At 40.9% G+C, this 24,699-nt stretch overlaps 2 protein-coding genes across 4 annotated transcripts in view; one reads left to right on the top strand and one right to left on the bottom strand.

Moving 5' to 3' along the window:
* cdc42bpab (CDC42 binding protein kinase alpha (DMPK-like) b) overlaps positions 1-15,696 on the bottom strand; it is a 41,051-nt gene extending 25,355 nt beyond the window's left edge. For 2 of the 3 annotated variants that reach the window (XM_049757150.2, XM_049757151.2), the window contains exons 1-2: positions 14,475-15,695; positions 1,146-1,237 (exon numbers count right to left, since the gene is read on the bottom strand). In XM_049757150.2, coding sequence (XP_049613107.1) covers positions 1,146-1,237; positions 14,475-14,652 — 270 coding nt within the window. In that variant the 5' untranslated portion in view covers positions 14,653-15,695. Of the gene's footprint in view, positions 1-1,145; positions 1,238-14,474 lie in introns of all 3 variants that reach the window. The other variant, XM_049757147.2, reaches the window with a different exon arrangement.
* A 5,912-nt stretch (positions 15,697-21,608) lies between these two features.
* Positions 21,609-24,032, top strand: lft1 (lefty1). Its single transcript, XM_049757163.2, has 4 exons — positions 21,609-21,873; positions 22,033-22,279; positions 22,371-22,613; positions 23,484-24,032. Exons 1-4 carry the CDS (start codon positions 21,609-21,611, stop codon positions 23,806-23,808), a joined length of 1,080 nt encoding a protein of 359 aa, XP_049613120.1. The 3' UTR covers positions 23,809-24,032.
* The last annotated feature ends 667 nt before the right edge of the window (positions 24,033-24,699 follow it).

The raw sequence follows: 24,699 nt of genomic DNA, 5'->3' as shown, positions 1-24,699 counted from the left end.
TTGTTTACTCATCGAACAGAATGATAAGTAAGGAGTCGGCAATTGTGTGTTTTGGATTTTTAAACATGAATGAAAATTTCCTCAGGGGTTTTTTGGTGAGAAGTCTTTGGGAAGAGAAACAATGGGATGTTCATGTAAGGGTCTGACTTTGCTTTTGGAAAGAAACAACAACATGGCTGGCTCAATGTTCTAGCGAGAAAAAAAAAATGAAGCAAAATCAGCTTCTTGCAGAGAGAGGAGACTTTAAGGCAACTAGAAATATGAAATCACTGAGAAGCAGACAAATGAGCGGAATCACTCTCGGAGACATTCACAGTCAACTGCACCGATTGCCAATATTTTGCAGAGACCGTCTTGAATGATTATCTGGAATGAATTGATTCAACGATAAGAAAAATCTCAATTGTCAGTTTGGAGCAGCCTTTGGCTGAATATTTTTTTTTATGCAAGAAGATTGGCTGAGGGCCCTGATAACTGTCCTTACAACATTCCCCTGCTTTGTCATAATCACCTGAAACCGATTACCAAATATCTTCCAACCTTCTCACATGCAAACTAGTGGTGTGAAAACGAAGCTTCAAATTTCAAGATATTTTTGAACACCTGTAGATGGAACTTGCCATTTCTTAAACGCATTTATTGAAACTAACAGTGACATCTAGAGGAGTCAAAATGTAACAAGTGGTTCATGAAGCAAATTTGAAGCTTCATTTTACCATCACTACATTCCACGGACAAAAATGAACAAAGTGGTATTTGGTGGTGATTTTCACTGGTACTTTAATCCTGTGAAGTGAGAAATGTGAAAGTCCCTTTTTGCAAGTGGAGTCATGCTCAATCAGCAGTCTCGTACCGCACACTGCAGCAGGAATGCAGAAGAAAGCAGCCCAAATATCAGACGTGGTGATTGTCTGTTATATTTTGGTAATCTCGGTATTACTGTCTTTTACTTCTAAGCATTGTTTTAGGATCACATTGCAAAAAGTAGCGCCTCGAGGAACAAGTTTTAGATTTTGACGAGTCTCCTGTCAAAACAGACAAGTAGACAAAAAAAAAACACTGGATTTGATGTGAGCGGGTTTTAATTGATGCATGACACTTGTTTCCTTAAGAAAAGTGAAGGGGGAAACCCAATGGCATGTTACCTCTCCGAAAGCTCCTCGTCCAATCACTTTGAGGATCTCAAAGTCTTCTTTGTGTAGCCGCATCTGCTTCACTTTGGATGTAAAAGGTTTCGCTAGAAAGAAAAAGAAGAGAGAAGGTCAAGATCATTCCAATATGTCTCAAGTGACTTCCACAAGTAACCAATTAAATAAACTTTAAAAAAAATAAAACAGAGGTACAATCAGTAGCTTGCAAAAATGATCATTTCCTTTTGGGAAAACAATTCAAAATAATTCCCAGTGTAAATTATTTTAGTAGGTTATTCATAACATGGTGAATGAGGCTAGTATTGATAGATTTATTTGCAAATAGATCATTTTATCTGTTTATTAGTTTACATACAAGGCACTACATGTCGACGCCCTCCACACTTGTCCGTGCGTGGGTGTGTGCCACGGTTTTATAGAACCGCAAGTGTTCCGGAAAATGACATTTTCATACTGTAGGGGTGTGGTGGGGGGTTGACGCCCTTTGGTCAAAGTAAACTAACACATAAGGTCAGTGAGTGTTCACTTTTAGTGGAGTCATGAGGGGCTGACATAGTTGGACTGCTATGACTGCTGGACATACAATTGGCCATGTTGTTTAGGGCTTGTATGAAAAAATAGTCTTGGTTGTGTTCATTACTAGCAATACTGTACCAGTTGTGTAGAAGGTGACCACAAATTACATTTTTACAACGCAATTATAAAAAAAAAATTAAAAAAACACTCAGGACCGAATGGACAAACCGAGATTGTAATATTTGCCCCACTGCTGATATGAAAAGTGTGAATTTTTAATATTTGCAAGAAACCTGGGAAGCAGTTTCTCATGCAGTACTCCTCAAACAAGCAAAAAAAAATCAGTGCCAGCATTTCTTGTGCGAAATAGAATTTTCACAACAATAGATTTATAATCAGAATACACCTCAAAATACAAAACTATATTCTTTGGCAGTTTTCTCGCAAATCCAGTTTTATTTACTTACATCTGTGATAGCTCCACTTATTTAATTGTAGTAGTAACATTAATGAAATCCCAGCAAAGTGTAAATAAAGCACATTTCGGCCCCGCTCGAGGCAACCTATATTGGCCTCGGTCATTGGGGGCAGCCGTATCAATAAATGCTGGAAGACAACATCAATTATTCAGCACTGAGCACATGGGTTATACATGTTAATTGCTTCATTTCCATCATCGGGAAGGTCATGAAGACACATTTCAGCCCCGACATTGCTACTGCTCGCTTCTCAAGCTGTCATTCTGATACCTGAGGGTATTTTTACTTAAAAGTATTTAAGAAGACAACTTGGACATCACATCTGATCTCACCCGCCAGCTTCTTTATCTTAAATGATTTAATGAGATAGTGCTTGAGCAAACGTGTGGAAAACAAGTGCTCACTTCTCGTCTAATTCTTCATTAAAATGAATTTTAGGGCACAGAGTTAAAGGTAATGGAGCAAGGAAGAGGAAGACATGATTAGTAGCTGTCTGCTGAGTCAGGACTTCCACCACATGAGATGTCTTTCATCTCTGAGCCCACAGGTCCGAGCCACAACAAAGAACTCATGCAAAATATGTTCACATCCATCCCATGATATCTATCAAGTTCCCCACATCAAGACTAGATAAATGCTGAGCTGTTGTCTCTCTGGTTTCATAGAAATTCCATGACCTTGGGAATTAAAACAACAAAGACATCATTTGAACAAAGGACACTAAGAACCTGTTTTAGTGGCATGCAATTTATTATTGGAATTTGTCTTACGGGTGTGAGCGTGTAGGTAAGGTCATACTGCTTGTTTTCAGTAAACTACCGTATTTTCCAGACTATAAGGCCTTATATATGGACCAAATTCCTCAATTTAAACTGGCCCAAAGCATTGTGTCATGAAATCAATCATAAGTGGCCCGCTGAAGACTATGAAGCATGAATCAAAAATACTATGGATCATTATTTTGTGATTACAAAGTAATTTGTTGCGTCTGAAGTTGAAATGAAAAAGATAAAATGGAGAATGATTTGATTTGGATTAAAAATCTGACATGATGCATTAATGGTGCGCCTTATAGTCCAGTGCGCCTTATATAAGGACAAACTGTTAAAATGGGCCATTCATTGAAGGTGCACCTTATAGTCCGGTGCGCCTTATGGTCCGGAAAATACGGTAACCCACATTTGCGCGGCAATCAATGCGTCTGCTTGACAGCCACTGAATTGAACACGCCATGCTTAATTCAATTTTTTTTTTTAAACACAAGACAAGCAAATACCATCCAGTTTTGTCATCCATCTTAACTCGCAAGCAAAATACACAGGTAGACCCAACATAGCAACAGTTGCTAAGACAAGGTGTGGCAAAAACCCCTGGCAATGATTGGATAAGTGTCAATCCAAGCTCTTAGAATGAAGCTCTTTGTTTGCAAGAGCTTTTGCAATGACGACGTAGCTGGTGAGTCAAGATTGGAAAAAGATGTCAGTTTAATGTATTACACTCTATGTTGGAAAGACGGCTATGCGTATGTAAGGGCGACATTTGCAATCTACACTATGAAAAAAATGTTTGGCTTCAGGAGCCAGTGAAACTGGAAAAACGTGAGTGACGCCAAACTTAGTAGTGCTGTAAACTAAAAATCCAGACCACTTATCTGGCTCATCCATCGGTATCACAACAAGAGGCCATTTTGGTGCAGTTTCAGGAAAGTGTGTTTATTTAGCTCGAATGGCACACTTGTGAGACATTTCAGTACATTTTGTTGGCTTGGTTTAGTTCAAGTTGGCATGTAAGCGTGACTGGTATTTTGTTCGTGTACAGTAAAGCCGTCAAAATGAAGCATGCCACAGTATATTTTTCATTGTTAAAGTACTCTGTTAGGTTCATACATGGTTTTGTATGTGACTGTTAGGTTGGGCTGGCTCAGTACATCGTTTCAGGAGAAGCATCTTAAGTAGCATATGTATTTCTTTTTTATACTTTTTTTCTTTAGCCCTCAAACTGTGTTTACCGGGTTCTCATTTTTGCAATATTGCTAGAACGTTAGAAAAAAAAAACATAATTTCCACACTATAAGGCGCACCTAAAAACCTCAAATTTTCTCAAAAGCTAACAGTGCGCCTTATAATCAGGTGTGCCTTATATATGGACCAATATTGGTCCACTACAGCAGGCGTGTCCAAAGTCCAGCCCGCGGGCCAAATGTATATATCTTATATATATGGACAAAGTTTTAAAATGGGCCATTCATTGAAGGTGCGCCTTATATTCCGGTGCCCCTTATATATGGACAAAGTTTTAAAATGGGCAATTCATTGAAGGTGCGCCTTATAATCCAGTGCACCTTATAGTGCGGAAAATACGGTATATAATATTCAAAGTAATTCTTCCTACTGCACAATCACAAATATAATTTGCAATCTTTTTTGTGGGACTATTTTATAGTAGGGTAAAAAAAATGAAAGAAAAAAAATTGTGTTTTCTAACAAATTTATTGAGCATTGTGAATTTGTGTGTCTGTATCTTGTGGGCATTGTTTAACACAGACCATCATCAATCCAACAACCACAGCTAATGAAAAAAACAGAAGACAGGGGAGGAATTAGTGGGCTAATGAACTCCGCTGGAAGAACTAGCATGACGATGACGTCTGCTTCTTGTCTGCGGTTTAAGAACTCTCAAGCTACAACAGAACATGATTGTTGGATAACAACATACGGTAAGATGGGAAGCATAAAAGCACAGTCAGGGCAGTGTGGTACTGGAAAAACAGTCAGGGTCAACTCGGAACACAACGCATTCAGACACCGGACAGTGCAGATTGTGGCGTGTCGGGCCAGTGAGACCAGTCAGCAGTTGAGCCAGTTAACAATATATAAGTGTCCAACGCTTACAACCGCACCACACTCCGACCCCATTCCCACTTCCACAGTGGGATGGACGGAGGGACATCTGGAAGCCATCACGGATATTATTTACAACCGCAGTGAGGTAACGACGCAAAAATGCAGTTTTCAAGAGAGACAGGGGAAAAGAAAGATGGAAAGAGAGGGTGACTTTTCAGGATTAGACGAGGAGAGGAAGAAACCTGTGGATGGCCTTCCCCGTCGTCTGACCGTGACGAGACCGCTGGAAGGAACACAGCTCATAAGCTGGTTTTCCTAGACAGAAAAAAAAATAACCTTGTTGGGAAAAAAAGTTGTGCATCTATCATAAAAAATGAGCAAATGAGTTCTCCATAAGGTCATTATTGACACACAGCAACGGTTACAAGATGGATTTCACCGAGTCATTTTTTTCTTGTCCAGTACGGTCATTTCCAAGAAAAGTTGGAAATTGTAATTTACCGTATTTACAGCAGAAGCCACTTTGTTTGTTCTCCACTAACCCAAATGAGCGGTGTCTGGCTTTCTGGTGAATGACAGCTGTGACATCATTGCAGGCAGAGCCTGAAGGTCCAGACAGCAACCCAAGTCCCAGTTTGCAATGCAAAATATTTGTCACAAAATCATTGATGACAACAGGAAATAAGTGAAGGACAAAACGGACATGACTAGAACAGCACACCATGTTGCTCTGAAGCAGTAAACACAATTTGATGCTAGACCAGAATTACAAAATGGTGTCAAATTCTCTATAGTCTAGTTTCCACCTATTCTCCATTTTAAATCATATTTCACTGAATTCATTTCAACAACTTGTTAGGAGAAATTAGGGTGTCAACTTGCAAGCAGTCTGTTTATGCAAGTACACAAAAAAAAAAAAACTGAGTTTCAACTCAACCCACACTGCAAACAAGTTGATTTATGCAATTCTGAGTCAACAAGCACTCCCAATATGTTAGATAAGGTGAGAAGCTTTTCCAGGATGTTACCAAGACGCCTTGGATTTGTATATGCTGTAATTTGATAATACAAGAAACACTAATGATACAAAAACCTGCCAAGGGTTTTGAATGCAAAAAAAATATTCAAATCCAGGTTTTTCTTTGTGACTGTGGCGAAACACAAACTGACAGCTGGATGACTCTTCTGTGGAGAGACTGAAGCCAGAAGAAACATTTTCTCCCGCATTCCCAGGAACAAGTGACTTTATAGCAGCTTCTAAAGCTGGCCCTAAAAGCTAAAAGCCAGGAATACCGACCCGTACGACTGTTCTGCATTTTCCAAAGCTCTGTGGTTTTACACACAAAAAAAAAAAAAGTTGGCATATTATGCGTACAAGAATGTAGAACTACTGTGGCACCTTGTTAACTTTGAGAAAGAAGCACTTAATAAAATTTTAACACGGCAAATTAAAGTTAGCAATTTGTACATCCCATCCATGTTCAAAACAACATCCCGACAGATATTACATCACAAGTTTCCTTTTCTGGGCACATCATGGTTATTGGTGATGGGGTTGTTGTTACTATGTTACAACACTCTGTGCCTCAAGTGGTACGGCCCAGCAAGGACTTTGCACCATTTAAGGGGTTGTGTCACATCGGGTCCACCCGTTACTATAAATGGATTTCCCCATTTGTATAGGAGCATCTACAAGTCTTTTGTTTATGACCTTTGAGTCAAGAGGGAAGGAGATGCTATGCTAACACTACCAGGTGGTCATTCATAGTCTGGGAAAAAGAGAAACGGGGGAATAAAAGAGCTGAAAAAGGGAAAGCTGTTTGCCACTCCTTTGTTGTTGATTAAAAGTGAGGCATAAAAAAAAAAACCTTAATAATAATCACAGTTAGTCTGATATTGAAATCACATTCAAACACAATTGTTCACCGACTTTAAATATTTATATATTTATTCAACTACTAACACTCAACTTTAAATAAAACTTAAAATATGAACCAGAAAATAAATCACTAACAAACAAAATATTTTAAAACACTTAAATCCCTCTCATGATTTCTAATGCTAACTCTTGCTAGCAAGTCAATTGGGTTTTCCATTGACTGCTAGCATAAGCTAGTGATGTTTCTCAAACTAAGTACGTCTTCCATTTAAATGGACGATGTGTGTATTTTTCGCCGTGTTTTGTGTTTATGTGTAAAGTGTTTGTGTAAACTCCAACTGAGATGGCAATAAACATCTTAAAGCGAGTTAAGGGAGCGACTGAAGAAGAGACATCACACGATTGGTACTGCGAACAACAAGGGGGCATTCAGGGGGCTTTTATATATTATATACACACACACAGACACACACTGTTCTTCTATTTTCTTAAATTATCTTATTAGGATTGTGGGAAACCAAAAATAAAAAAAAGCCCTTCTGCGACCATAAAATACATCATTAATAAACACTCATGCTAAAATATTTGCACACACATACAACTCCCCCACTGCTGTCACTCGAGCAATTTACGCTTTAAAATGCCCAAAGTCTTTTTATTCAACATTTAAAATGAAGTTAATCTACTAAACAGGTGAAATTAGCATTAGTCACTTCAAGGGTTTAGGCGCGAATTAAACAGGCAGGAAAAAAATCCAAAGCCTGATCCATTTAGGATGAATGGCACGATCATAAACTGTGACAACAAACGAGCACAGTAGCAGGTAGCGGCCGAGATAACAGGTAAGAGACGAATGACCTCATAGATAAGTAGATTGCGTTTGCGTGGGTGGATACAGTGTGACCCCGTTGCCATCGAGGTGAATATGTAGACACCGCCTCTCTTGCGGCACTCTCTCAACGCCGGCGACGATATGCCAAGAAGCATGCCAACTTTCACCCAACAGGCTAGACTGCCACACCTTTGTCTTTCTTCTCATTTTATAATACAATTGCATTCTTGATATCTACGTTTTTATAAAATACTTGTCAAGTTCCATGAATCCTTGTAAAAAGGGAAATCATATCCCTAACGTCTTTATTTATATTCTGCAACGTGGCAGCTATGAAAAACTAGTGGGAGGAGCATCGATTACGCAACACATTAGGATTGTTCTAAGCAAGCATTTCATACGTTATGCTGCGCATTAAAATGGATTGTCGGATTTCCCACTTCCCAATTTTCTACGATTTTCTACGAAGCTTGCAACAGCTTGCGCAGATCACGGCCGTTCCACTTCCTCAACAACTCTTTCTGAAAAGTATGTGAGGAAAGGAATCTTGCTCGAGGGAGAATGCCTGAACAGATAGATTGTCAGGTGGTGCACGGAAGTCTCACTTTATCACGGAGAGCCTCCGCACAATGCGAGCGATTCAGTGTCGAGGAGGAAGGATGCGGGTCTATCAGATTAACAGCACGTGAGATTTTACCAAGTCAATGAGCACCATTGAGTTGTACGATGGATGAACGGTGCTGATGCCGATATCAATGGTGCTCTCGGATACCTAACAGCATCGCCGGGGGGGGACTGATAGAAGCACCAGGCAAGAGGGAGCAGGAGGAGATGTCAAACAGGAAATCGACAAGAGAACAAATCTAAAACATCTGAGCGAGATGTTTGACGATAACAAATCAGCAAAGCAGAACAGCAGGAATGCAGCATTTAAAGAATGCATCGGTGAACGGAACCCGATTGACTATCACGGACCAGCACAATGAAATCCACAATGAGAGGGAGAGGCAGACAGACAGAAAGACAGACAGACAGACAGAATGTGAAGGAGGGGTGAGTGGGGAACTGGCGGACAAAGAGGTCGATCTGGCCCCTTCCAAACAGCTGCTGTGCTCCCGTACATTGCACCTCAGCTCCAAATTCCACAAGCAGCCCAGCAATGGGGGCTGCGGACTGAGTCAGCACTATTTTTTTTTTTTTTTTTTTAAACACACACAACTGAACCCTCTGCTCAAAGCAACGGGGAGATGCGCGGCAAACATAGAAAGATATAAAGCAGCCAGATCCTGCGGTTTGGAGCCTCTTGCTGAACCCTAAAAAATACATATGGGCAGAGATTCTACACGTAACGTTCGGCACATTAATCGGGTTTTTTTTTCGATTAAAAATCAAAACCACAAATAAATTCCAGCTAATTGATAAGCAAAGAGGACTGAATGAATGCCTTTGGCCATCCTTAGCTTGGGAAAACACTTCTCTAGAGCTCTGGTCAACAAATTCGAAATAACCACCACCAGAACTCCAAGTCATAAGACTTCTAAACCGAAAAAAAAAAAATCCATTTCTTCACTCATAAGTACATGCCTACAGCTGTGAAGCAGAGACAAGACGATCTCGATTGGATTCCTTGGCGTCCCCCCCATCCAACCATAACTGGGGGTTTTGTGCCTGTTTCTCTGCTGACAGATAAACATCCTGCAACAGGAAAGAGAAGCCAAGCTGGAGGAGGAGAACGCAGAGGCCAGAGAAAATCACGTTATTTATGAACCTGTTGTGTGACAACGTGGTAGAGGGCTCTGGTTTTAAGAGCCTCCACGAGATTTCGTCCTCAGGTCGAGACAGCGGCGGGTCAGCCAGCAGTCAAAGTCCCATTCCGATCGTGTTAAGACCACAAAAACACAGAGGACGCGTTTCGAGTTAAATTTTTTATGTTACCTCTAGAAAGCCATCTCCCATATTAAAGGATTATCTTGACTAAAAAAAAAAAAAGATTAGTTGGGAGATATAATAGTGTGTGTGTGTGTACACATGGTTTAAAATGGATCGACTATAGAAGCCAAATTGCGTCTGTGGCTGAATCCCAAGGAGCCTTTGATTCTGTAATCCGTAGATTTAACAGCGGGTAGAGGAAGTTTGCTCTAAACTTGAAATGTATTACATTCTTTTAATCCTCTTTCCGTATCAATTTTATCATGGGCATACCATGGGTTCGGTTCTTACTACAGTTCAGTCCGAACAAGTAAATCTCGATTAATTTTTGGTTACCAATTAAGGGCGTGAAAGCTAAGAACATATGAGTCGGTTCGAACGAGTTTGTGATTCTATCGAAACATCAAAGTTTTAAGAAACATCCAGTCTAGTAGAAACTATGGACAAAAAAAAATTTAACATGACAATTTTTTGCTGACATTTTTTTAAGGCCAGTGCTGACGTCCATTTCCTGGCTTGCACTTCCTCTCCAAGCAAATGGGAAGAGACAAAACTATGTGAATGTCTTTTACTCTTCGCCAGCCGTCTTGCGGATCGCTTTTGATCCCAAATGGATGGACAAGTTTCCAAAACTTTACCCGTTAACAAGAGAAACTTTGAAGAAGGCATTTAAGATGTTTTCCAGTCTGCGGCATTGACTTGTTGATGTGTCACTTGTAAGCTAGGCTGGCAGACAAAACGACTTGCTAATTAGGCTTCCGAACTTAAGTCATTTCGAACAGACATTCCTCCTGAATGACAAGTGTTTACATGGAATTAAAAGCGCAACTAAAGCGTTGAGTAATTTCCCACAATTCAAACTTTTTACGATGGTTATGCCCAGTGGGACTTGCGGGAAGACAACTTAATTACATCAATGTAGACACTTTTGGATAATAGTAGTATGACAAACTCAAGCTAATACCTGCAAATCCATTCATGAGAACCAAACTTGTGGTTACAGAGGTATGAAGGCGTGCGCTTTATGTCAAACTACGGAAGCCTGCAAGAAATATGTTCTTTAAACTGCAAGAGGAAGCGAGAGACATTTAAATTTGGTGGCTGTCTCGCCAGACATCCCAGGGAATAAGCTGGAAAAAATAAAACTAATAACCAACAAAGATTCATGATGATGATGCAGTTCAGCAAGGGTCAGCCAAACCCACAAGCAAAGGATGAGGCAGAAAAGGGCAAGAATATTAAAAGCTGGTGGGGAAGAGGAAAGGGGAAGCATGGAGGGGTAGATGTCATTTGCGGTCAGGTCCTGGGGGTCCTTTAGGCCTGGCTAATGACCTGTGAGCTGCAGTGAATCCTTTGAAAGTCACAAAAAGGAAGTCAAACCAGCCTTGCTACATTCTAATGAGCCATCATAATTAAAAATAAGCCTGTCTCAGATAGATAGATCGATTTGATGACATACACACACATAAATAAAAAAGACTTCAAACAGTACAACGGATCGGCCATTTTGTGTACCATTATATCAGCACCGCAAATGACACTTATATGCAAGCTGGATTCACTGGCAAGGAAATGACCCACGTTAATGACTTCAACCACTTGTCAACATCATCACAATGCTGGACACAAGTGAGCACACAATGACACAATGCGATCCAGCTGTCGCACTTCCTTCAATGACATCATGTCGACATTTAGTCCCGACTAGCTCATTGACTTCTTGCGCTTTCTTCCTGTCCACCGTCACCACCGGACAACCAGACAGGAAACGTCCAAACTGCCCGAGAGCTTGTGAGGATGTCCTGTTAGAAGACTGCTTCTATAAAACGTTCAAGACTACTACAAAAATCATCGTAATGCAGACTTAGTCATCTAAATCGCTCAAAAAAATTTCATTGAGCCCTGTTTTTCCATCTACAAGTATTGAATTGGCTTCATAGTAGTCTTATCACATGCTTACTAGTAATAAGCAGAAAGTAGAAGATGCCAGGGGCACTGAGAGGATCGCCTTGCATACTAGGCTTTTTGTTCTGGGTGAGGTCGAACCAAAGGGGCTTGACGTCGAATTTACAACGCCTAATCGTTGGAATTGCCGTAGCGAGAACACTTTAAGAGCTAAAAGTCGAAACAACAAGTGTGCGGCTGTGTATTGTATACGAGTGTATACACACAGCAAGATTGTGTGTGTGTGCGTTTGGGGCATGCTGCCAATGAGAGCTCTGGGAAGGCGGAGCGCGAATGCACATACATCAGCTGTGGCTGAACAACTGGGCATTGCAGGCGGATTGAGAAAAGGTCAGGCGAGCGTCCTCCATGTTGGCTTACTGCAGGTTAGCAAGATGAGTCGGTGAAATAAAATATGTAAAATGCAAAAGGTAGAAACTGCAAATGGTACGAGATGAAAATATAGAATATCCAGACATTTTTTGAAACGTCAAATAATAATATAGCAGGAGCAAAGCATTGAAAGCTGTTTTGGCTTAAAGGTTAAAACGGGCACATCATGCATAAATGCAAGTCAATCTGTGTGGTTTGCAAACCGCACTGTGACTGAAGGAAAAGGCGCACGAGCCTGAACTAGAGAAGTCCGCTCGGCACACTGCTGAAGTAAACACCAGCACTGGGGATGCAGCGTACTTTCCCGTGTTCATTCCCCCTGTGGCTTTGGGTCATGCGGAGGGGTCTCCATTTCAGGTGGAATGAGGTCACCAAACAAAAAGAAAAGCACACCCAATTTAAATGTTTACCTTGGTCTGTGCCTCATTCACTTTTGGCGGAGAACAAAACAATTGCACCGTATTGATATATCATAAAAAAAAGGTGTACAAGCCCCATGACTGTGGTTTGAATGTGGGGGCCTGACTTTGCATTCTTAAGTTGGCTGAAAAAAAAGCGGCTCCGTCTAATTCTAGGAGCGTTATTGAGTTTCACACAGACCATCTTGAACCGTTTTACAGCATGTAGGATTAAACGGCGTCGATGCCATCAGTCAGATGTAGCCTGCGCTTAATACTGTGACATTTGTTTTGTAGGGCCAAAGCAGAAATTGGAGATTGTGAAACTAATAAAGTGGTTTGCTTATCGTTTTTAGTACAGGTGTTTTGAAGAATGCACTGGCACTCGTAAAAAAAATGCACCGATACTATGACGCCGATACCGCTTAACCAGCCCAGGCATCTGTATAGGAGTCAGGTATGTGGCGATAATGTATACATGACAACACGGATGTCAAGACATGGAGAAGAGGAAGAAGACGTCTTGTCTTCTTGTTCTCACACTAACCAAGCCACCGCGGGCGGTTTTGTACCAGCCCAGAGGGATCGGTTTTTAGAACAGGCCGACAACAGGTTGTACAGATGGTGATGGGTGGGGTAGACAAAAGTGAACCATTTGATCATTTAACAACTATCCTGTAATTATCACCGCTATTGTGTTTCTTTTAAAAGAACTGATTACAATTGGGGGCAAAACAGTTGTTACCGAAACTTTGTGGGAGGTTTTTTTTTTTCCTCTTGTTTACTTTCACTGTCTGGCATATCATTAATCCACATTCCCTCCTGTGAGGGCGCATAGTTGTTCCTGCTTCCAGGGCTTTCCCAGACATGCGGGGCAGGGCAGGCATGCTCCGGCAGCTAGCTAAAAAAGGTGAGTTGTTCACATTCCTGCTTCATGCACCAACCAAACTCACACAGGCGTGCACACGTGCATAGCTCTTCTACACTAACCAGTATGTGTGTGTGTGGTCCCCCAAGCTTCATGTGATGTTTTTTTTTTTTTTTTGTGTACGAGGGAGGTGGAAAAGTTACAAAACACTTTCCCTGGTTAGAAACTCACAAGAACTTGGCGAGGAGATGCTGTGCAACTGTGATTAGCGTGTAAAATAGGTCTGGGACTGCAAACGAAAAGTTTACTCCTATAGAACTAAACGGGAAAAGTGACGTGACACAGTTGGGAAGCTATAATGGACTTGAGATCGTACTGATTACGTCATCAATTGTTCACAATGTGAAGTGCGCAACTACATTTTTTTCCCCCATCCTCCAGATATTACTGTAGTATCTGCAACATTGCGTGTGTATGGCTTTAAAAGGGAAATTTTGGATACCATATGCATCAGTGAATACAATGATCACATGACTGCATCATTTGTGGTAGCTCATGAATAAATGTGAATATTGCATGATTTTTTTTACGTAATTGTGCTTTGGGTCCTTCAAAATAAAACATTTCTTTCAAAATCACAGTTTACCCTCATAATGACATTGTTCTTAAAAATATTAAATAAATATAACTATTATGGCTGCAACAAATGATTATTGTAATAATTGATTAATCTGTTGAGTAAGATATTTTTACTTTCCATTGTTTTATTTTGATTCAACACAAATCGGTCCACTCTTAGGGAAGATGAGAAGCTGAAATTCTGTCGATTTAGAAACGATTAATCGATTATCAAAAATAATGATCGATTAATTTGGTAATTGATTATTTGATGAGCTCCATTACCTTACTATTAATTATATATCTATTAATCAGTGCTCCTCAACAAATACAATTCTTGCATTCACAGATTTCTCAAAGTTAGTCAACAAATTTAACAAAAAGGGTAACAGCTAAGTTGTATTTTTTTCTATTTTTTTTTGGGAGGGTGAGTAATATTAAGGAAAAGAGCAGGCAGTCCACGACTACTATAAAAGGAATGTGATGTGGAAGGGAGCGCCAGTGCACAAGCAACATTATTAGCCTATCGTCTTACCAAAAAAGAACAACAATGAGGCTGCCTGCACAGGCCAAACAAGGAAAATTAGAAATAAACAACAGTCAAAGATGCTCCCAGTGTCTTACCCCAATCCAAAAACTCCAGAATATTCTTCTCTCTTCGGAGTGGAGAATTATTGCATTCATCATAGAGACACACCAGGACATCCAGAAGGGTTTCCACACTAAGACATTGGCCACTGGACTCAGCTGGCCCGTCCAAAATCAGCTTCTCCAGCTTCTTCAAACGCACCTCTCCCGACATGGTTGTACAGTCCAGTTGGGTTCGATGGTGAATGATGATGATGGTGAAAATAAGGTTAAAAAAAAAAAGAAGTGGGGTCAAACTGGGCACTGGAGGGGAAAAGTTATCTTGAATATGTTTCAAAAATACTGATCAAAAACTTTCAGATGCAGGGAACTCGCTGTGTTGCCTATCTACTCGTGATCTTTCCTTCAAGATCCACATTTTGGGGCGTATATGGGGTGCAGCAGCTCCCCATGTTAACATTCCTGATCGCCGCAGGGCACAAGAGAAAAGTCTAGTCGTCCCAAAAACATAGCCTAGCTGCCCCAGGCCGGTTGGTTTGGACGCCGTTGTTTGATTGAACAAAAATGGAAAATCAGTCCTCTCTGGTTGCGGTTTCACACTTTCCCCTGAGTAGATGTGGCAGACATTTGGGATTCTCCATTCCAGCCGCAATGCTACAAAAGCCCCAATGCCCCTCCTCTGCTCCGGGAATGCAAAAGGGCGATACAGGCTTAGTTAGCAGTCTGCTACCTTAGCCGAGTAGCTTTCAAGCTAGCGCTTTTATCGTTACTTCGCTTAACTACCAAATGTCATCATTCCAATTTTCTTCAAAGGATCCCCTTGTCATGTGCTCACCGCGCCTGTCAAACGTAACCCAAGTCGGGCCCTTTCATTCGTAATTTACACCCCCCTCCCCAAATATCCTCTTGTTGTCGCAACACAGTGCTTGCCAGATATGTTCTTTAAATCCCAGTGTCGGTCCTCGAACTAAAACGTCTCCGTTCCAACCCACTTCGACACGACGATTGTTCAAAGAGTTCCAAAGAAGTTAACCGTCAATGCAGGAGTCTCTCCTCTGCCTCTCTCTTTTTCTTTTTTTTTTTTTTAGGGTTGTACGGGACCCCGTCTCGCGTCAAGGGGAATGCAGAAGTCTGGCGTTGCTGCTCCCAAGCACGGGACGCAGCCTAAAGTCCCTCTTGTCCTCTTGTCCTCCTCGCCTTTGCTTCGCCTGCTGCCTCCCCCGCCGCTCTGTCGATTCTTTGCTGCCTTTACACAGCGGAGCTACCCGCTACCAGAGATATTAAAACATTGAGATGATACCGGCCTGGTGGTAGCTTCGTGTTGCATTATGGGAAGCGAAGCTTCTTTTGTAAAATACAAACAATGGATTAAAAAGTAAAAACTCAATGTTTGCGCTTAGAAAGCACATTATATTTCTAACTTAAAGCGATATTAAATGGGAAGCGGAGGCGTTTCCAAAAACAACAGTTAAAGCTGCCGCTCATGCGTGGAATGGGATGACTCCGCCATCTTGGTGTTGATTTGGAACTACTCTCCTCGTCTGATAGCATCTTTGGTTGCTTCTGCAGGCAAAATCCCAGATCACCGTCATGGCGCCCGTCGCAGCATCTGCTGTGCGGAAAAGAGGGAGGGAATGGGGAGGGGAGTGATGCTGGGGGGCTGTCAAAAAAAAATGTGAATGGAAACTGCGGGCTGTCTGACAGGCTGCTGGTGGTGTGGTGCATAGCAAGGGGGTGAGGGGGGGGGTGCAGTCTTTTTACTAGTGCAGTTCCTTTATAAAAATGTAATATAACAATATGAAAGACAATTGCAGTCATATGAGATTATTATGTTTGGAGGTGTATTGTGTGACTTAAATGACTCCATTTCCTCTGTATTATCAATCCAGTAGAACATCACATGCTTTTTTATCTATTTGCACAATACATATTCATGCTTTGCATGACCCCGGTTTGAAATATTAGTCCCGAAAGCTTATAATCGCAGTCACCTTTATAACCCGAAGCAGGCCAACATGAATATTTGCCAATCATTTTGAACACAAATGGAGTTCAACATAAGACATTTTGATCTTCATTACGCTGACTTATCACACCGCATGCTTTTGAAGTGAGGCGCTTATCACAGCTCAAAGTACATCGATTAATGATTAACAGACAACATTGGCTAGAGTGTGCTTAATGGTGCAGGCTGGGGGGCGTGGAGTGAGATCAAGAACGAGGGCCTTGTGTTTGTCAATGTGCACAGGTCCAAAATGCATTCATATTTTACATAATTCTGGCTGTCTTACTTTGGACTAGCAAGAGGGCCACACGGTGGTTATGCAATCTCATTCACTATACATGGGGAAACTATGAATGCAAGATTAACGGTTATTACTCGTGGGCATTATTGGTGGGCCTCTGATTACAAGCTACATGGACGCTCGTGTGAAGTGGGGGGAAAAAAATGGAGAAATTAAGTTATGAGAATGCCCTCGTATATGTGCAGGGAGATCCACAGCCGCAAATGTGCTTTCAAATGTTTATTGAAAGGGACAACCAGTAAAAACAAATATAAAATGAGAGCAGTGGCAGAGCACTTTTAAGGAGCTGTTGTTTGACTTAGGTGTGTGCAGAATCTGTCTTCATACACCCGGATCAAATCCTCCAAGATCACGTTAAACCACCTGCGCCACAACTTAGACCTGGTTTCACCTTGTCGAAAGTTGAGTCAACTTTCTGTCATCAAATTGTCATGTGTACTTAGGCATATAATAAAAATACCCTCATTCCACCCGGAATGCCCACTGAAGATGTTTTTACATTTTTTATGTGCACTGTCTACGAAAAAAGGTAGAACAAATAAGACCGACAAGGCACTTATGTAATTTTCACCTGAGCAAAACAATAAATAATGATGCCACTAGGTGGCTGCAAGTACCTTTATCATATCATGTTTCACAATCTTATCACATTACCCCATTATAAATGCCTGATATCTTCTGCAGATGATCCATAAAGTACTATTTGAGGAGATATGTTTAATTTGTGAACTATCCTTTATTTGTCGGGGGAAAATACAAATATAATCATACATATACTAATAAATACAGGCCTAAACACATTTTGGGTGCATGCATGTGTGTTCATGTAATCTTGTATATTTTTCTTTTTTTTTTAGTATAGTTGTATCCACCATGTGAATTTCATTGACATAATTGCCAAGATTATATTAAATACAAATTACGGCCTATTATGGTAATTTGATTTTCTATTTTCCTGTATTTTTCAACATATAGTTCTACCAGACGATCTAAGTTACAGTATGAGACAATAGCGTCCTCTTGTGGACATTACTGAATGCTTCCTTTTTAAATGCAATGCTGTATTTTAAGTACTTATGATCTCTTACTCGGTTAACTTTACATAGATATTTGTTTCTCAATATAAAAAAAATGCATTTAATCAATTAAAAGTTAATTCAAATATTAATAGTCAGTCCTCCTATCCAATCATGTCTGATCCTATTTGTCTAAATCTACTATGAATTAAAGTGGAGCCGTGCTGAAATGCAATTAGTGTACTTGACTAGGTCGTTTGAGCAATAATTGTTCATCGGTCTAGTCTGGTCTGGCGCTTTTCCACTGATCGATGATTATTGAGCAGACTCGGTGGGTGGATTGCCTTGGACGTCTGCTGTCTGTGGGTGGGGACCCCATTATGGTGCAAAGGAGCAATTCGTCAAATATTTGACGTTCAGATAGATCAGGGAGCATGTGAATAATAATGACCGAATATGCACTGACCACCAAACAAGTTCAATATTGACTCCGCTCCTCCGAGGGGGGTGTTTTTAAATGAGAGTGTTTACATATCATTTGCAAAAGCAAAGCCTGTATATTTCAATCAATGCAAAAGCCACAGTCAGCATTTTTTGGTGGCCTTACGAAACGCATCTGGCACAAATGGAAGGGAACGACCTATAAACTGGACGCCTTTTGAATGCAAATGTTGCATGTTAATTAACACCTCCATTGTTGATTGTGGGAGTTCAGTGGCCTTTGAAAACAAATGGCACCTAGTAGCATTGAGACGTACGTGGCTTTGAACCAAAAGGACTCTGACTGACGTGGGAAGGAAAAAAAGGTTGAGAAGCATCAAAGTAAAAAGGATGTCTTCATTTGCCAAATTAGGGCTTGTAATGATTAGAGGGGGAGGATAAATGTATTTTAGTGTATAGGCACTTAGATTGGCTCTTGACTGCACTCAACAATGGAACGTACCAGACAACCTGATTGAGCACTTGGGGTCACAGGGGAATGAAGGGAGGGGGGACAGTTCATATTTGTCACCCCTGGCTACCATAGAACTGATGTTTATTGGTTCAGTTTTACGTCTATAAATGGATTGGGTCGGGCCCTTGGGGTAAAATGATAGGAAATAAAAAAGATCGCATCTCGGCACCAAAAGATGCCGGCCCACTTTGTGCCAGATGGTCAGTCCGGTTCCTGGGCATGATTTAAATGGACTTTTAGCCACCAAACATTCCGACTGTTTGGAGGGCACACCCTCGCTACGCCGAAATGTCCAGCGTGGCACAAAGTAGTCTGGCAGATTGGCAAACAGCTGCAGAATCAATTTCTCATAGTATTGTGCATTTGATATATTTAAATTGCATTCATACATGTTTTATCAAAAGTAAATAATCACATAATGAACATAAAATCAGTTATGAATAGCTATTTGTCAATAAAGTGTTGCAAAATTTAATACGATAGTGTCATAATATTATTTTCTTAGTACATACTGTAATTATTACAGTTCATAGAATCATATTTTAAAAAAGGGATTAAATAAAGATAAATAAAGAATATAAGTGCACGGTTAAGAAAAGGTAACATTTGATTAACTGAATTTTCAACAACTGTCTTTTTTTTTCAAATTCCAGGTAAGGTATCTTTTCAGACATAAAGTAAAGTCAAGTCAAGTCAAGTCAAGTCAAGTCAAGTCAAGTCAAGTCAAGTCAAGTCAAGTTTATTTGTATAGCCCTAAATCACAAACAGTCTCAAAGGGCTTCACATAGCCCAAAATTGACAATTATTCTCAAAGCATCCCCTGATCTTAAGCTCCCAAAAGGGCAAGGAAAAACTCAAAACCCCTGCCAGGGGAAAATGAGAAACCTTGAGAAGGGACCACAGATGGAAGGATCCCCCTTTCAGGATCACCAGGTTGTAATGGATGCAGAGAGGGCACAAGTAATACATATTATGAAAATCAATGAAAAAATGGACGTCGGAGGTGCCCTCGATTGTCCTGGCAGTGTCTTCAAGGAGGTTGACCTGCAGTTTCTTCATCTTGAATTGGTCCCCGAGAATCCAGAACTGAAGAACTGATCAAATATAACAATACTACTTAACCATATAATTAACTACACCTTATGTTGTCAGTAGATACTTTTGCAAATACAGTAAATATAAAATGCTAGTAAGATAATGTTCATACACTAAAAAATTATTTAATTAATGAACCCATAAACTGATGGGTGAAAAAAAATGTAAACAGGCTTGCTAATTGGGTCTATTTGACCCATGCAACTTTCTGGGTAGATTTGTTGGATCAAAATGATCAACCTGCTGGTCCACCAAAAAAAAAATCCCACTTCTGCCCGCTCAGAAGCTGCAGGCCTGGCAGTCATCTGTCATTTGCTCTTCCTGTGTGCTTCTTCAGTCTGTCTGACATCTCTAAGCAAACAGAGGCCAATACACAATCACAGGCAGGGCCTTGTGGGTAGCCAGTGAGAGCTGCCCTCTTGTAATGTTTGTGTGACAAAAAAGGCAAGGCAAATCCTCGCAATGGAATCAGATAATCACCAACCTGTGAAGAGCCTGCCCCAATCCACATCCTTTACCGGCCCCCCCGGCTCTCGGATTAACTGTCTGTTTGGCTAATAATTTTAATCTACCAGGGAGAGGACCAAGAATGGGCGACAGGGTTCGGAATAAACATCTAATCCTAAACCGCTCCCCTCCCACGTTGGTTTGCATTTCCTCCTGTGGGGGAAAACCTCAATTGAACGTTGCTGGGCGTGGACCGGACGACCCAATCTTCATCCGCTTGCTTAATGCTGGGCAAAACAACAGCTCTCCAGACAGCTAGAAATTAGCTTGCTGTGTAACAGACTGCTGCCAGACTGTCTGACATCGTCCGGTGGAATGTACACATCAGAGTTTGGGGTGTTATGGTGAAAAGGGCACTCCGGGTTCACAGGGTCAAGAGATGTCTGTCTGGGACACGAAGAACAAGCAAGTCCATTCTGTGACACTTATTCTGCAGTAGCCGATTTTTGGGGGAAAAAAGGCAGACTACACTTTGGAGTGGTCGCCAGTCAATTACAAGGCACATACTGCAGGGCTAGACAATCATTCACACTCAATTAGAGGTGTGGATATCGGCAATAAAATGCGACTGTGTGTCTCGATACTCGGGGTGAGATAGAATTCGAGTATTGTTTATTTTAAAGTGGAACGATTCGTTTCAATTCAGTGGGATTACCATTCGAAGGTCTGATGAAATTTGTTATTTACAATATACATAAGGCTACTTATATATATAATATATATATAAGTGGAACTATTTGATTGTATTTAATTGGATTTTTTTGATTTGACTTTATTAATTCATGCTTGCAGTGGAGCCAAAAAAATAAAGGCCAGATTGAAGAAACAGCAGAACTTTACAATAACAACAAACAGTAAAATATTGAATATTTAAAAACATGTTTTTCAAGGCATGGAAAAAGTTCTGGGCATGGAAAAAGCACTCATATCAAATCAAAACTGATTTTCCGATGGATTATTTCTATTCATATATAAATATATTTATAAATGTTTACCCTGTGACTCCAAACTAGTCTCCTGAAGACTTGACATGAAATGCAACAGAGAGAAATTACACTCACTCAACAGTGATGGCTAATTGTTGCTGTTTGAAGTACGGCCACTTAGATATCCTGTTTAGGATATGGCCTTGCATTGTCACACCTTTGTTCTGATAAGGTTCCCTCCCTGCCCCCCCTAGACAAAGTGCAAATGACTGGGAGGGTCGCGACAATATAAAGGGGGCCGCAGTCCATCGCTGGGCTGACTCGTGCTACTGTGCGTCTGCTTATCTTCTTCCAAGATCTTCCTCATGGATTTCCTCCGCGCTTGGGTTTTGTGCACCGTCTTCCTCGGGTTGACTAAGGCTTTTACGCATGAGGATATGAAGGAGACGCTCCTGCGCAAACTGGGCTTGGATGAGGTTCCAAAGATCCATAAGAGGGATTTGGAGAATTTGGTTGTCCCGGCTCATGTCAGAAACAAATACTTGTCAATGATGAAGATGCACCACAGCAGGAGACGGCGATCTTTGCCAAGCTTGGTCGGCATTTTGAGAGGAATTCCTGGCAATGCTGGTAAGAATTTGTATTTTATGATTCATTTTTAATAATTAAATAATTGTATAATTTAATTTTAAACCCTCATTTTAAGTGCGTAATTGCGGTGCGTAATTTACGCACGAATCTCAATTATGGCAATTATATCTCAATTTTTGATTTTATGGTTTTTCGTAGACATTCCCGGCGAATATGTATATTCGGACACGACTCGGCATCGAATGGTGTTCGACATGGAGTCAATAATCCCAGAAAACAGCGAGGTGACCATGGCCGAGCTCAAACTGTACCAAAGAGTGTCGCACAACAAGCGCCTCGCGGTAGAGAGGAAGAACCACAGACCCGTCAGCAACGCCCGAGTCAGCATCTACTGGGTCGAGGAGTTGCCAAACGGATCCAACCGCACCTCACTCGTGGACTCACGGTAATATGTTAAATCCAGTCTTTTGTCCGAGCCCTAATTAAATGTCAAATGGGATCAGGAAATCTAATTAACGATCACTCCGGGTTCACAGGTTGATTCCCATTCACGAAACTGGCTGGAAGAGCTTTGATGTGACCCAGGCCGTGCATTATTGGTCCAAGACTCAGCAGCAGAGGACGCCAATGCACCTGGAGGTGTGGATCGAGGGCGAGAGACCTGGCAGCTACGCGGCGGAGGTGGCGAAGAGTGTGCGCTTTACCACCCAGGAGCAGACGGACAACACCTTGGGCAAACCCGAGCTCGTCCTCTACACACTCAACCTCGAAGAATACGGGTAAGGGCGCCTGCTTTTGATATACAGGATATTGAGACGATGTGACAATTAGCTCTCGACCCCCCCGCCCCCCCCCCCCCCTTTTTTTGTAGAGGGGGGGTTACCTGTCACCTTTTGCACCCCATGCATACAAGGGGTGCCACTGCCACTGATGCTCATGTTCAAGTAGAATTTGTATAAAACAACAAGCAATGGACACTGAATATGACGTCAGGTGTAATTAATCCATTAGATTGTTTTATATTTATGAGCATTCATTGGAGTACTTTTCATTTGAGTACAGTAATTGTGAATTTTCCGGCTTACATTAGACGCGCAATGAACTATTTTGCGCAGCGGCGTAAGAATACGTCGTCACGCAGCAAAAAAAACAATTGCTCTTACCGGATTTTCCGAAGTACAGTGATCCCTCGCTACTTCGCGTTTCGTTTATCGCGGCTTCATACATCGTGGATTTTTTTCCCAAATTAAAAAACATTTAAAAGTCAAAATAAAACGTTTAAATTGAGGAAACGTGTGTCTAACCTTTAGGACAATGTAGTATTGCTCCAAATGTTCATTCCTTTAGAAGTCCGTTTTTGTGTGTTAGCATGATTGCAAATTAGCATCTTTCTGCTAACTTGTTAGCCTGCCCAGTACTTCTTGTTGGTGATTTTACTTATCGCGGGTGGTTTTTGGAACCAATTATCCGTGATAAACGAGGGATTACTGTACTTAATAACAATGGACTTGAAATAATAGTGATGGACTATGGTGGTTTCTGACTTGCAAACAAAAAGTTCCTACTGACCAATTTAAGGCACCAAAATTCAAAGACAAGTTAATCAAACGGAGCATCAAACTAACCTGCCTCTTACCTTTGTATTGCAGCTCTCGTGGTGATTGTGACGTGAACCAGAGCAAGGGCACCTGTTGCAGGGAGGAGTACTTTGTCGACTTCCGTGCCCTCACGTGGACCCAGTACTGGATCATCGAACCGGCCGGGTATCAGGCCTTCAGGTGCACCGGAAGTTGCAGGCAGCCCAAGCATAACTATGGCTACGGGGAGAGGAGGTGCACGGTGTCGGAGAGCGCCCCCTTGCCCATTATGTACCTGGTGAAGAAGGGCGACTACACGGAGATCGAAGTGGCAGAGTTTCCCAATATGATCGTGGAGAGGTGCGCGTGCACCATGGACAATGTCTCCGTAGTGTGAAGTCAACATCATGGAAACAGTCTCTGAAAATGATGCTGTTTTATGGTATATTTAAAGGGTTATAAAAAGTACTTCCTATTTAAATGGACAATCACATGGGAGTTACTGCACACTCCTCTCAAGAGCACTTTTAAAAAATATATATATATTGTACAGTTCGAAATCATTTTCTATTTTGAATTTGTATGCAGTCATTCAAATTCTGGCTCACGTGTTGTACATATATATGATTTATGTTTGGTAAAATAAACTATTTTGTTTCACAAAAACTGACCACACTCATTGCATCCTTGAATTATCAATTAATTAAGATTTTAGGGATGTGGGAGAAAACCCAAGATCCTGCACTCAAGAACTCCACACAGCAGAAATTGAAATCCAGAACACCTTCGAATGCTGATACTGACATGCTAATGAGAGATGGGGGATTTAAATGATGGAGGGGTTAGAATTTATCATCAGTACTACTAAGAATCACACACTCCTATGATCAAATGTACATTGACAAAAACACTATTGTAAATATAAATAAAATACAGGCCTGACATCACTAGTGAAATCTGTGAACAATTGACAGCAATGCATTTGAGATTTCCCCCAGAAAAATATCTTTAAAAACATTGATATTTTATATATATATATATTCATATATATTAATGAAAAAAATATTTAAAAAATATATATATATTCATATATATTAATGGGAAAAATATATATATATTTATTCATTTTTCCTATTTTTTTCATTAAAAAAAACAGGGGTTAGCTTTCGCCCAAAAATAACAAAAAACACAAAACAAAAATTAAGAACTGCAAAAATGCAGGGGTCCAAGTTTGCATTGCAAAATTGTTCAGGGGACATTCAGACTTCCGGCCCTGGAAATTTCCCAT

The sequence above is a fragment of the Syngnathus scovelli genome, chromosome 20 (assembly GCF_024217435.2).
Source record: "Syngnathus scovelli strain Florida chromosome 20, RoL_Ssco_1.2, whole genome shotgun sequence".
NCBI lineage: Eukaryota > Metazoa > Chordata > Actinopteri > Syngnathiformes > Syngnathidae > Syngnathus > Syngnathus scovelli.
This window is presented reverse-complemented; position numbering and strand designations above follow the sequence as displayed.